This window comes from Sinocyclocheilus anshuiensis, unplaced genomic scaffold, assembly GCF_001515605.1.
Source record: "Sinocyclocheilus anshuiensis isolate Anshui unplaced genomic scaffold, SAMN03320099.WGS_v1.1 scaffold967, whole genome shotgun sequence".
In the NCBI taxonomy this organism is placed as follows: Eukaryota; Metazoa; Chordata; class Actinopteri; order Cypriniformes; family Cyprinidae; genus Sinocyclocheilus; species Sinocyclocheilus anshuiensis.
Window position 1 is genome coordinate 611418 of NW_015542427.1, and position 14812 is coordinate 626229.

General features: G+C 36.1%; 1 protein-coding gene across 1 annotated transcript in view; it reads right to left on the reverse strand.

Annotated features, from left to right (window-relative positions):
- LOC107693558 (rho GTPase-activating protein 39-like) overlaps positions 1–14250 on the reverse strand; it is a 71998-nt gene extending 57748 nt beyond the window's left edge. Inside the window, exon 1 of the mRNA XM_016493003.1 lies at positions 14134–14250. Within this exon, the coding sequence (XP_016348489.1) occupies positions 14134–14147 (14 nt within the window). The 5' untranslated portion in view covers positions 14148–14250. The remainder of the gene's footprint in view (positions 1–14133) is intronic.
- Between the last annotated feature and the right edge of the window lie 562 nt (positions 14251–14812).

The following is a 14812-nucleotide window of genomic DNA, read 5'->3' on the forward strand; positions in this document are numbered from 1 at the left end:
TATATATAAGCTATTTTATTATTAAACTATTATCAAATAAAAGGTGTAAATATTTAATATGCATTTTTTTTACCTGCACAATTTCAAAGCTGAAATAAATACTACACCCCTATAACACAACCTTCTGATTATTATATTCATCATTATTATTAATACACTGTTTATATAGCATACATTGCTGTTACATTCAGAAGTTCATATGCCACATGTTCATATACTGTATATAATGTTTTGAGTGATCCAGATGAAACATACTGAGTAAATAGATAAGTCTGCATTTGGAAGGGCTTGAGAGCGAGGCTCAGTTGGAGCTCTGATTTACCCTATTTGGATTACCAAATAAATTCAGGTAATCAGAGACTTAAATTTGATTGCCAGATGTACATCTACCTCTCCAACTACATTTTGTACATTCTATGTATGCAGCTAGATGTGAGACTTGTAGCGAATCAGCTCATGGGGAAATATGAATAATTAATCATAACTAGTTATAATTAATTATAAATATTTAGATCCGCTGTAAATCAAATGAAAAATTGTGTTTTTGATTGGTCCAGACGCTACAGTCTTCAATGACCTCTCTGGCCAATTCAATCAGGAAGCTCAGCAAACTGGCCAGTGTTAACACTTCAAACACAAAATGACAGATAAATTGTGAGACTTTTTTCCCAGCTGTCCATCTCCAAATGTACAGCCAATATGTCCACACCATGCCAAGACCTCTTCACATCCTCCAGTCTCTTCCATGCACGCTCACATGATACTCGATTCACAAGATACTCTCTCAGAGGCCTCCAGTCGGGTCTAAATATATCAGTGTTTGACTGTATCTGGTCAACAGTACGCTGCCAAAGCCTGTGTTTCCTGGAGATGATGGACAACAGCATTTGTGATGCTCTGGAGCTCCGTATCAGACAATCTCATGACATGAAAAGGCCATCATCTGTTTTCCATACTGCATCTTTAATTGCATCACTCCACTGTGGTTTACATAGGACTAAACGCACCATATGGACTGTATTTACATGCATTTACTTGTTGAAGGATATGCAAATTAACCCAGAATTACATCATACGATTGCAGAGCATAAAGATTATTCATACTAATCTTAACAACAGATTTATCTTTAATCTCACAGAAGGAGCTTCATGATGATTGATGCTCCAGCATTCTCATGCACATGTGCAAGTTCATGTGCATTAAACAGATCGCTCTAGAAACACAGAGGTCATCATAAAGGTTAATTACCGCCTGTCTGATGAAGAGTGCCAGGTGTGAACTCTCTTACTTTAACATTTGCTGACTTATAGCACATCTGCCTCCAGCTGGGGACCTCAGAGGATATTTGTACTCCAGGAAACTCTCTCTCTCTCTGCTCATTCAGTAGGTGAAATATAATATTGTGTGCCCTATGAGCCCGGCTTGATCAAAAAAAAAAAAGAGAAAAGGCCCACCTGTTGTTGCCATTCAATGTATATGCATCCTAGTCAGTCTGTCATGTCTGTGTGTGGACTGGGAAAGGTCAAGATTTTCATAATAAATCCTTTTATGATTATGTGAACTGGAGGGACCATTAGACTTCACCACACATCTTTATACAGTATATGCCTGGTTATAATGCTCTTTTCCATCGTTTCAAGAATTACTGCTGTTGAGATATAAAAATGAAATAAAAATGAAAATGTACACAAAAATATTGTTTGCTGAAGAGATTTTTTTTCATTGTATATGTAATATTTACTTGTGCTGCTTATGTCCCCTATTTTTACATTCAGATTACCTTTACAATATTCTAGCGTTAAAATAACTTAAATAAACAAAAATAATTTCAATGTAATCTTCAATAAATCTCAAAATAATTTTCCCTTTTTTCATACTGTACATTATTAAGTTGTGACGATTAAATTCACTTGTGGCATTTAAATTAATTGATTTTAGTTCAGTTTTTTTCTCTCTGTTTGGCAAAATAATCTAAGAGTTTATTATAGCCCATAACAGGAAAAAAAAAATGCTTATGTCTATCAGCCAGAATTTTTATATCGGTAAAAAAGTTCCAACCAGTTTTGGCCAATGAATTTCTGAATGCAGAATTACTGCATAAGTATTTTTAAAGTCACTTTATAGAGATTGCGGAGGAGGATTCTGAATTGTTTGTCAGATACCAATCCTTGAAATTAAGAGATGCAAAAATTAGACGTGTGTGTCTACAGGACGTTATCCATTAATTTTAATGGAGATTTCCATTAACCCTAAAACAGAGCAAAATTCAAAATACAGGTAAAACTGTAAAAAATCAATACAGAAAATTCCTTCATATTAATACAGTACATTGTGCCCTAGTTTCACGGATTTTGTTCTAAAAAAGAAAGACATAAAACCTACTAGACTCAATAATGATTTGACAGTTTAACAACTTGTATAACATTTTCATGGAAGTGTAAAAGACCTGTGAAAGTAAAACTGTTCTCCTCATCACAACTGTAAAAACACACTGACAGAAGAGAGAGAGAGGGCCTCAGAGAAGGACCACTGACTAGCGTCCAACCTGGACAACAGTTCAAGCCTACAGAGAGATGGGAAGAATAAAGATAACAAACAGCTGACTATTTCTCTGCAGGGGGCTGTATAAAGCAGGAAAGAGGATGACAAAGACCACAACAGATTGTGACTAACTTCTAGAGCACTTCTGACACAAAATGTGTTTCCTCTAGATGAGCCCAAACTGCTGATGGTGTGGCCTCATAGATGATGAGGTACAATACAAGAGTTTGAGGATGAAAGGAGAGGTAGGAGAGAGATAGGAAGTGGAACAGAGAGAGAGAGCATGTGCGAACCATAAACAGAGTGAGAAAGAGAGAGAGAGAGAAAGTCTGGACTTAAGTTCTGGAGAACGTCTAGATCTTGCCAGAACATTCAGTCATTCCTGGCTGCAGAAGTACAGCCGTGCCTTCGGACGATTTGTTTGAGTCTAGCCATTTTCTCACACTCATCACTTTTCAGCCTGTATCCATCAAAGAGAAAGCGAATGAAAAAAACACAACAGATCACAGTGGTTCATTCCAGTCATGATTTAATCATGAGGGGACTATGGGTGGGTTTCAGCAGGGCCGAATTACGATGGATTACCACACTGCTGCTCCGACTCCCATCTGAGCATAGCTAGCAAAATAACTATTCATTACCAAATGAGCATGTTTAGAATCCGGTGTGCTTTGATTTAAAGGGAAAGTTCATCCGGAAATTAAACTTCTGTCATCACTTAGTTCTAAACCTGTATGACGTTCTTTCTTCTATGGAACATGGGGAAGAAGATATATTTTGAACAATGTCCAAGCTGCTGTTTTCCATACAAACATGAACTTCTCTTGACTCTTTTCGAGGCAGACAAAGCCATTCTATTCAAACAGAATTTGAATTTGTAGCAAGAAAAGTTTAAGTAAATGACATGGTCAAATCGGTTGTAATTTAATGACATTAATATTTTCAGTCTGAAGCATGGAACTATGTTCATTTTCATGCATGCATGATCCGGTGTTTCTTCCAATGACAATGAAACGCCATATAATGAGCTGTACACGTGTAAATGAACACAGTGCCGCTCTTCACTCTGAAACTGGCAGTGCAAATAAGATTTTCTGCCGAAATAAAAGCTTGTTGGTTTACCATTTGAAAATGAAGAAATTAAGATATAAATAATACTATTGTAATCGTACAGTTGAACTATAAAATACATTTTTAATTAAATACTTAATTTTTATTCAATTAAATTAAATTTTACAGTACAACAATATTGTTGCAACATATTTCTTATTTTAATATTTTTTTTAAATTTAATAATAATCACAATAAATAACATTATTATTTTATAGTCATACTGAATGGGTCAAAACAGTGGAAATGTGCCATGAAAAAAAACTAAGAGTTTATTTATTTATCTTTTTAAACTTAGACTTTATGGTTAATGAAAGAGGTTTGAGTTGCTTCTTGTAAAGAGTAAAACCAAGTGAGAACACTCATATTTTTTACAGGTTTTTCCAAAATCATTCAACCATAAAAAGACAGTTCACAAAAAGTCATTTCTCAGCTTTTTAAAATGATTTTTAGTTTCTCTGCAGATGCACTCCCCAACAAAATCACTCCAATAACAATTTAGAACAGTCTTTTTTTCATCTGGTACAAATTACTGTATTTTTTCATATGGCAATATACGTATATTATAGAAAAAACAAAATATCACAATGTCATTTGTCATGCAGCCCTAATTTGAATACATATTAGATACGCAAATAAATGTACACTGCTGTCAAATTCGGGATACATTTGTAAATACCGAAACGACATGAGAGGACAGTGCTGTTTTATGAGAGAGTTCAAAACGAGACATACAGTAGTACTTTAGTCAGTCCATCCAGGACGTGCAATTAAACGCCTCATTTAATACAGTCTTAATCTGATCTGAGGTTTAAAATACCTCGTAATGACTCTGGGATAATAAAAGATGGGCTGTCCAGGCCTACAGTCTAGACCACTAAACTACATTAAATGCAAAGTGCTGCTTCTTCGTCTAAGACAATATTTATAGAACACTTTCTAAAACAGGTACATGTCCACACACACACACACACACACAGTCTAATTTACAAGGAAAAACATACAATGTGATCACCCCAATTTCCAGCAACTACGACCTGCCAAGTGCAGGTCAGTCCAGAAAAACACAGGATTCAGATCCACTAAACGATCTCGCAGGCCGCTTCTAAGAACTACATGCGGCTTTAGACACGCTCTCACATGTGCGTGTGCTTCTCAGTAACAGAGATGGGAATTACATATGCATGTCTGGAAAGCATTGGGCAGAAAAAGGGGTAAAAGGGGGAAAGAAAGACCAAAGGAAGAAACACTGTAAAATAAGTGAAACAGAGAACATAAAAGACAAGTGTGTGTGTGTGTGTGTGTAGGTGGTTATGTTTTCATAAAAGATTAAGCATTTCTTACATCCACTTCTGCTGCATTTAAAAATGCAATAATTAAAATGAATTATTTACATTAATTAAATCATATTTTTAATTTATTAAAATTAATCATTTAAATAATACCTAAAATTAATTATTAACTCAGATGCAGATTGAGTGTGTTTCTTCATCAGAACAGATTTGGAGAAATTTAGCATTAAATCACTTGTTCACCAGTGGATCCTCTGCAGTGAATGGGTGCCGTCAGAATGAGAGTCCAAACAGCTGATAAAAACAAATCCATTATTTTTAACTTCAAACCATTGCTTCTGGCTAAAACATGTGCTAAATTCGCTAAAATATGAGTTCTCTATGCATGACATTACTTTCTGCAGTGAAAAAGTCATCTCGTCTGAATCAGGAGAGAAATATGCACAGATCATGACTGGACTTGTATGGATTATGTGTGGATTATTGTGATGTTTTTATCAGCTGTTTGGACTCTCATTCTGACGGCACCCATTCACTGCAGAGGATCCACTGGTGAACAAGTGATGTAATGCTACATTTCTCCAAATCTGTTCCCATGAAGAAACAAACTCATCTACATCTTGAGGTTGAGTAAACTTTCAGCAAATTTTCATTTTTGGGTGAACTATCCTTAAAAATAACAAATAAACACTCACATCAATACTACCTGTGAAAAGCCCCCAAATAATGAGTAAATGTCCCACCTCAATGTCTATCGGCCTACACGAAGCATGTCTTTTCATCAGTTTTTTCCACCTCAAGCTCAACTTCTTTATCTAAACTGAGACAGACAGGCACAGACAGGCACAAACAAACACATTTCGAGAGAGATGATGGTGACTGCTAAAACAGACCTTCTGCAATAGAATATGAAATGGTGAGTTAGATCCCATCAGCACGGCCCCAGAGGAAGGGCCCACTTCATCTGTTGGGTTGTCGGCTAGAGTTTCACCAGAGAGTTTCACACCACACACTCTCCTCACGCGCACAGTAACTGATAGGACGATCTAAAACCGACAGCCACCCACCCCTGTCTTCCTTTCCTAATTTAAACGGCAGCTGGATTAACAGTCTTGGTGAAATAACGGTTAACTCCCACAGAGTTACAGCAGGCCAGTATGACTTGCTTTAAATTGGATAAACATATACCTCAATTTGGCAGTAGCACGGATGCATTTAAACCCAAATACACTAACTACATGCAATTTCAGTCGTTTCGTTTTTATTTCCACTCAATTTATCAGAGTTGAGTCATGCTCAAGCAATTAGCTAGTTGCTATTGCTAATGCGGCCTCACTCATAATTAAAAGAATTAATGTTGGAATTAGCATACCAACATTAGCCTGTGTGCTAGCCACACTCCCTGACCACGGACAAAGGTGACCTTTGTCATTGAATCTAGCCTGGCTCCCATTCACTGTTAATGAGTTTGATGCCTGATTAGGAATCTCAGAGCAGCACAGATCTACATTCCTGCCCCGAAGGTTAAAGGGTAATGCATGGGGCAGCAGTGTTTTACTTCAGCACCTTCTGTTGCAAAATTCAGCGGTAGTTGATAGACGACAAACTAAGGCCATCCAAGATGTAGGTGACTTTTTTTCTTGAGTAGAACAGTAAAGAAGATTTTAAGCTGAAACCGTGGTCCATGACATCAGAAAATGTTGCAAGCTGAATTCAAACTTGAATTGCCCAAATGTGCACCATTACGTAAGTTGTCAGAGAACATGCTTAGGCCACGGCTCCAATATTGCTGCATTATTGATACTTTTTCCCTCTTGGCATGGCTTACAATTCCAGTCTGGATATATTCCAAAATATATCTGTGATGTAGCAGACCTATAATTTTAGACTCACTAAAGTGTGATTTAAAAAAAAAGACAGAAAATGTTGGCATTCACTACCTTTATTATAATTATATTTTACTATAACATCCACTGAGCTATTTGTGGGACTGTGGCCTACACCTTTTTTGTCTTTTTTCTACTCAATCCACACCTCTCCACTCCTCCGATAGAGACGGGCAGGAAGGAAGAGGCACGGTGCGGATGAAGAGCACAGCCCGAGTTCATACACAGCCTGAGGTCACTGGAGACCATTTAAACTGTGACACAATCAGAAAGGAAAAACCTCAAGAAGAAATAAAAAAAAAAAGACAAAAGGTGGATGTGGCAGATGGATGTGTCCACACATTCAACACGTACTGTACCAGGCAAGAATGTTGGTAACCAAACAGTTTCTGGTCCCCACTGATTTTTTTTTTGTACTATGCAAGTCAATGGGGACCATCAACTGTTTGGTTACCAACACTCTTCAATATATATACATATTCATCTGCTCGACAGAAGAAATAAACTTATAGAGGTTTGGAACAACTTGAGGGTTAAACCTTTAATTCAAGTCTGATCCAATTAACTCATGTGAATTTTTTATTTATATATTTAAAAGTGTTTTTTATTTTATTTTTTGCGACAAAATATTTATAGCAAGTTGGATGGTAAATATTTATGAAAAAACTAAATAAAGAAATTAAATAAATTATACAATTTTAATAAAAAAAACTTAATACATTTATTTTTTTAAAAAGCAAGAAAAAAAATTGCCTACAAAAATTCCAATATGTCTGTTTCTTTCTTTTTTTTAAAGCAAGAAACACATTCTTTGTGTTATTAAACTGCAGCATGGGAGCAGAACAGTGACCTAATTCATTTGCTCAAGAGCATGTTCCCATGACTTCCTCTATGACTTCACTGTCCCATTCATCACACACCTGGCCAGAAGTGGTCACTGATTGGTCAAAATATCATATTTACTCAGCAAACAGTGCAGCACAATACCTTACATATTAACATTTCCCCAGACCTTCAGCTGCCAATCACAACATCAGTCCATCAGGCCAGCCAAGGAAATTTCAGTTGTCAAGTCAAGTCAAGTCACCTTTATTTATATAGCGCTTTTAACAATACAGATTGTGTCAAAGCAACTGAACAGCATTAATTAGGAAAATAGTGTCAATAATGCAAAATGACAATAGTAAACACAAATTTTTCAGTTAAAGACAGTTCATCATTGAATTCAGTGATGTCAACATCCAGCTCAGTTTAAATAGTATCTTTGCAATCAAGTCAACGGTATCGCTGGAAATGAAGTGTCCCCAACTAAGCAAGCCAGAGGCGACAGCGGCAAGGAACCAAAACTCCATCGGTGACAGAATGGAGAAAAAACCTTGGGAGAAACCAGGCTCAGTCGGGGGGCCAGTTCTCCTCTGACCAGTTGTCCCATTCTTAGTGATTAGAAGAGTGGGATATTGACTGTGAACGAAAAGGGGAGCTTTCTATTGACTAGTTAAAAGATATTTCATCCAGAACTAAGTGCAACTATTCGGATCCCAGTGTGTGCATTCTCTGGCAATATTTAAACATGCAAATCTTCACAGGGTGAAAGGTTATGCTGATTTAAATCAAGCGCATTCCTTAATCTGAACACACACACAAGTTCGGGATTGCCCGGCCCACAGTCCTCTCGGGTCATGACCACTCTTATCAGGCGGATGAGGAACTTCAGCGTGGAGCGGCTGGCCGGGTGTAAGAGGTGGATCAAAGGACAAGTGTGAGGGTTTCAGATGGGTCAGGCTGTTCGTGTGAGGGGATTCGGAAAAGTGCATTAGCACAGATGGGAAACGTCTCGTGTTCATTAGGGAATGCTGAAGAAAACACTCAATTTCTGCCAGTCTCATTAAATGAAGCATTCCAACAGGGATTTAAAAGGGACTTAAAAGACTAAAACACAGAGATGAGCCTCCGGGGCAGGTGTGTGTGTGTGCTTGTCCCCCTGTTGTAATTCCCCATGCGACTACAGCCTCACTCATCCGAGGTAAAGAGCATGTGGTGAACTTCCTCCAACTTAAAAAAAAGAGACTTGGTGCTACTGACTGGTATGTACATTACAGGCTCTCCTGAAACACAAAGACCACTGAGAACTGAAAGGCTGTGGTGGTCTAGCGCTAATGTCTCTTACGGTAGGTTTCTTGTGGTTACACACTGGAAAAAACAGGGCAATATCTTGAAGTTTAACTCATTCACATGCTGGCTCAAAGCAGCAAATCAAACCCACTTACTCTGCTTTGTTTCACATCAGCACTGAAGGATGTGACAACAATGCTAAACTCAGCGTTTTCACAGCAGCCAACAACATGAAATTCAATTTATCACTGCTTCCTTAAAAACAGCATGAAGCAGCGCATTCAACTTGTAATGAAGTGTACGTATTTCTGAGTTAAGCAAAACACTCTACAAAATAGCAAACAAAACCCATAACACCCCAGAAAGGGAAAAATCGAGTTTGCCCTGGTTATGAAAATGAAAAGTCATCTATCAGATTTTGCCGTGGATAATGAAAGTGAATTGCACAATAAGACCAGGGACGTTTATTTAAAAATATAAAGTACCCATTTTGAATTCAAAATGTAAAAATAAATAAATAAATAAATGATTTTGTAAATAAAACAAAAATACATTTTACAAGAAAATATTATTTCAGTCTTTCTACTTCAAAATTTCACTTGTAATTCATTGAGTTACTTGCTGTTGTAATTATTTGTGAAAGTTATTAGTAATTTCTAAATGAAATTGTTTAAAAGCAAATCCTAAACCGAAGTTTCTCAGTGTATGTCAACAAACTCTCATGGCAATTCGTAACTATTTTACGTTTTGGAAAACGTAATGCTTTTTTTCCCTACAAAATCTTACAAATTCATTCAATATTGCCAATTCATTAAAAAATACAGATATTTTCTCTCTTTAAATTAAACACTGCGAATTCATTCGATATCGCAAATTTGTAAAATAATGACATTTTCTCTATTTAAATTAAATTGTATGCATTTATTCAATATCACCAATTTGTAAAACAATTATGGTTTCTCTTTTTAAATCAAATCACACGAATTCATTCGATATCACCAATTCGTAAAATAGTTCCGTTTTCTCTCTTTAACGGGCCGACGCGTGTCCGTTTTGAAGACAGTTTCAGCAGTCACCATCTGACTAGTAAAGAAAACCCCACCTTGCTAGAGGGAGAGCAGGGTTAGATTTGGAGCGCTGTCTGGCTCAGTTTCCTATCATCTCAGTGGGGGTTGTGAGTTATTTTCAGACAGCTGCAGACATGCCCTACTGTGCACTTAATGACTGCCACTCCAGGTTAAACGCTTTTACTTCAGCACTATTGGGTTAATATTCAGCAGATACCCACCGCATGCTGCTTTAAAACGGGACTGTGCATGTTTAGTGTGACAGTGAAGCCATCTACACACACACAGACTGTAGGGGTCATATGTGTTAGTGTTGTTTGTGAAGTGATACTCAACAGAGCTCTTCATTAATTTACAATGGGTATTAAAAAGATTTACGACGAGTCGTTTATGACAGCATGCAGTAAAAAACACTGAATGGTTTGCAGACACTCAGAACAGAGCAGAGATCTGTGCTGGATGAAGCTGTTATCTAGTATGGCTTGTAAATCCAAAACTTCTGTCAGCACACACATACAGGCCTACTTACACTATATTATATACTATCAGTTTTGTTATTGTTAACTAAAACTAAAACTCTTTAAAAAAATGTTTGTTGTTTTGAAATAAAGCTAAAAGAGTAAAATATAAATATTAAGTAAAAATGGTGCCTCTGCAATAAAATAAGTTGAAGTACAAAAATTACTAAAACTAAAACTGAAATAAAAAATAAAGCTAAACAAAAAAGACAAAAGACAAAAGCATATAACAAAATTACTAAACTAAAATGAAAATAGAAATGCTATAAAAATAAAATAAATAATACTATAATGGTACAGAAATAATACTAAAATCAAATATTTAAATAAAATATATCCTATATATATATATATATACATATATATATATATATATATATATATATATACACACACTCACAGTGTATTTTACTGACAGATAAAGAGATTGTTTATAGTTTGTATATTATCATTTGCCTTTTCATTACATTTAACCTTTGTTAAATTATTAGGGATGGGTCCTGTTGGATGACTAATCAACCAACTAGTCAACTGAACTGACCAATCAAGTGACATATTATTTCTAATATATTTTTCCATCATCTCACCGTTTTTGACCACAAAAACATGTCTTTTGTAAATGACTCCTAAAAAAACAATACTAAAAATAAAAAATATACAATACAATGCAATAAAATATAATATAATTTACATTCAATGTAAATTTGGATAATCGTAATTAATAATCGCAATTTCAATTTCAAGGGAATAATCGACAATTCTGATTTTTGTCATAATCGTGCAGCCCTAGGAAGACAGCATGGGGAGAGGCAGCTTTGTGTTGTGTTTGAGCCTCTCTCCAGTAATACAACAAGTGAACGGAGGAGGCCAAAATATATCAGCTCACACAAAAACCCTACAGTGACAGCTGAGCCAAGTTTGGATTGAACTCACACCCACAAACTCATTTTCCATCTGATCTGGCCCACATCTATCACAAATGGCCATTTAATTTCAACAATCTTTCTGCCATTCGATATTAAGTCCTAAAGCACAGAGCGGCAAACACAACCAACATCTGCCCAAAAGATTTACTCCTAAACTCCAACTTCATTCAAAATGTGCTTATTAATATATGTAGACTGGAGACTAAAAAAAGCTAAAACCTCTTAAAAGAGGTCAGAACCAGAGAAACAGCTTGATGTTTCCATCAGGGATGAGGCATTTGTTTTGTGTTCCTCAGATGTTTTCTAGCAGTGCCAAGCCAATTTGTAATTTCATCCGAGAAGATCCAAAAAGCAAATAGTAATTAAGGCTTTCCCGCAAACCAATAAGAGCTCCTCCATGTCTTTCAAGCAACTACAAAGTTAGTTAAACGCTGCTATAGAAACACAGAGCCAATAGGGTAAGACTTTTGTCTATTGCCCAACTTGTGTTTCTTGGCGATGTGTAAGCTGAAAACCAATACATTTAAAATGTAATCTGGCATATTACTCTCAAAAAAATAAAAAGTCATGCTGTCACTGTCGCGCAATGAAATTTGGGATAATATGGGCTGCAAAGGATCAATTTGTTGTGTCCTTCATAGCCCGGGAAACCTTTGAAAAGGCTCTTTGAATGCATCCTTCAAAGGATTCGGCCTCTGAATTGGGACACAGCTTTTGTGTCATCAGCACACTGAAGTTATCTTGAGAAGACTTGGAATATAGTACAACATAAGCTCTATGGACTACTTTTATGTTCCTTGTTTTTGTCATTTTTGGAGCCAATTCCCCATTCACTTTAACTGTCAAGAAAACAGCAGCTTGGGCATTCTTCAAAATTTCTCCTTTCGAGTTTTACAGAAAAAAGAAAACATTTGGTTTTAGAATTAATTGAGAGTGAGAAAATTATGACAGAATTTTAATTTTGGGACAAACTATTCCTTTGGTTAAATAATTCATAATTAATGCATGGACAACTAAGTGTGTGAGCAATTGGGACACATTATCAAACTTTCAATAGTAACTCCATCCATATGGCTTTGTGAATATTTCAATAGTTCAGAAAATCTGTCAGTGTTTGTCCTGGCTTCAGAGGAGGCCTTCTGAGAATGCAAAGGGATATGGCATTGCAACATGATTAATAAAACATGTCAAAATCCACTCTATTAACTCCATTAAGGGTTGACACCTGGAAGACGACACTGGGCCAGCCTTCAACAGCCGCATGGCATCTGTTCATCAATCCGTCCCGATAATCAATCCATCACTGGTCCGCACATCTAATATGGATCACAGAGACTTTCTGACATCAAAATATAGTTCAGGTGTCTATATTTTACTCTTAACTTAATGTCACTCTCCTTCAATGTATTTTTATGGGCACCCAATGCAATTCTAATTTAGTTCCATTCCATTTCATTCAATGAAATGGGTGTTGCCCATTTTTTTCTATTTTCTTTTATTAGATTTTGAATATTTTGTCAGACAATCAATGACTTCAAGTGTTAATAAATTGCATTGTGCATCTACAGCAAAATTCAAACAAAATAAATGTTGAGACAGTCACACTATAAAAAACGTAACAAGGTGAAATGTATCAGGGTTGACAGTTTTACAGTTAATTTATCATTATTAGCATCTTGCTCAATGTCAAATGAGTACAAAGTGTGTTTTATGCTGATAATTATGCTGATATTTCACCACACATCCGGTTTACAATAATTACTTGTCATCATGGTAATTGTGATGACTATTTAAAATCATCCATTATTGATAAACAAAATGTAAGATGAAATTACAAAAAGACAACACATGTGATTGAAGAGTTTACATGATGATGTCAATGTATTTTTTTTATCTAAATCATTTTAGTAGGGGAAGATTACGATGGTAACAAGTTTGAGCCTAAACATGGGATCACAGACTTAAGTCTTTTTAATACGATATTATGCCCACTAAAATCTGACACGTTTACACACACACACACACACACACACACACATATATATATATATATATATATATATATAAACATGTATTTGCTAATAAATCTGCTAAAAGTACAAATAAATAAATAAATAAATACAAATCAAACACAGAAACAGGCCAAAAAGGCAACATGGAGAAAGATGATGAAAATAAAACAAACAATTACAAAAATAAAATCTATTAGATTGTTGTAAATAAAAAGCCTACAACAGAACGTAGTAAAAGTTGTTGTCAGTTTTGCATTTGTAAAGTCATTGTTTACATGTTCATTAATGATACAAAAGACTCATTCGTGGAATAACCCTGACAGTTCTTCAGATAGTTTATATACTAATTAAATCACTTTAAAATTGGTTAGCAACATCATAATCGGTTTCAAAGCAGTTTTCAGTGAACTTTGACCATGCAAACACTTGTTTGAACATCACAGTCCGTGCATAAGACTTTATAAACACAGCAACAGCGTCACCTGATGAAGTCTGTATTTAATTTAATCAAAACATCCCAATAATGTGACATCCAGACCCCTGTTGCAATGAACAACCATAGTTTCTCTTTCAAAGCTACCCACTCGACTCAATATGAGCAAACTGAGCTGAACTGCACTGTGCAACTGCAACATGTATCCACAACTCAGCAAAATGATCCACCTTACCTTCTGTCAGCCATGTTCCTCACATTGTTTGGACTAATGGAAGTGAAAGCAGTGAGATGTGTCCTCTGGCAGGAACTGAGGCTGTGAATGCGGAGCTCAGGCTCTCTGTCCCACTGGAGTTTGAGGCAGACAGTGGAGTGGGTTATTCCCCCGCCCTCTTCAGCACGGGCCATGCTCGAGTAATCTGATCTCTACTGCAGCCTGCTGTAGTTTCACTGAGGCAGAATGAGTGCTCACAGTCAGTCAGTGCTCACAGTTTGGCGAGTGGCGCCATCTGCTGGCGAGTCTGGGCAGTACAAGTTGCCTGCTGCGTCACAATGGTGCTGTAGTAGTACAGTAATATTTTTCACACGAGTATGTGCGACTCATTTTAGTACAGTGCAGAGGATACTCTTAATTTACGATGATGATTATAATATTATGATATAAAAAATGACTAAATATCACGCGGGCAAGAGTGTTGTTGTTCCGAATATCAGAATAATGTGCAATTTTGATATTGATAATATTTTACAAAACAAGATCAGGTTAGACGCCATATCTCCAGTGTTGGGGAAAGTTACTTTTAAAAGTATTGCATTACAATATTGCGTTATATCCTTAACAAAAGTAACTAATTACATTACTTAGTTACTTTTTATGGAAAGTAGGCTAGTGCATTACGTTACTTTTTCTCATC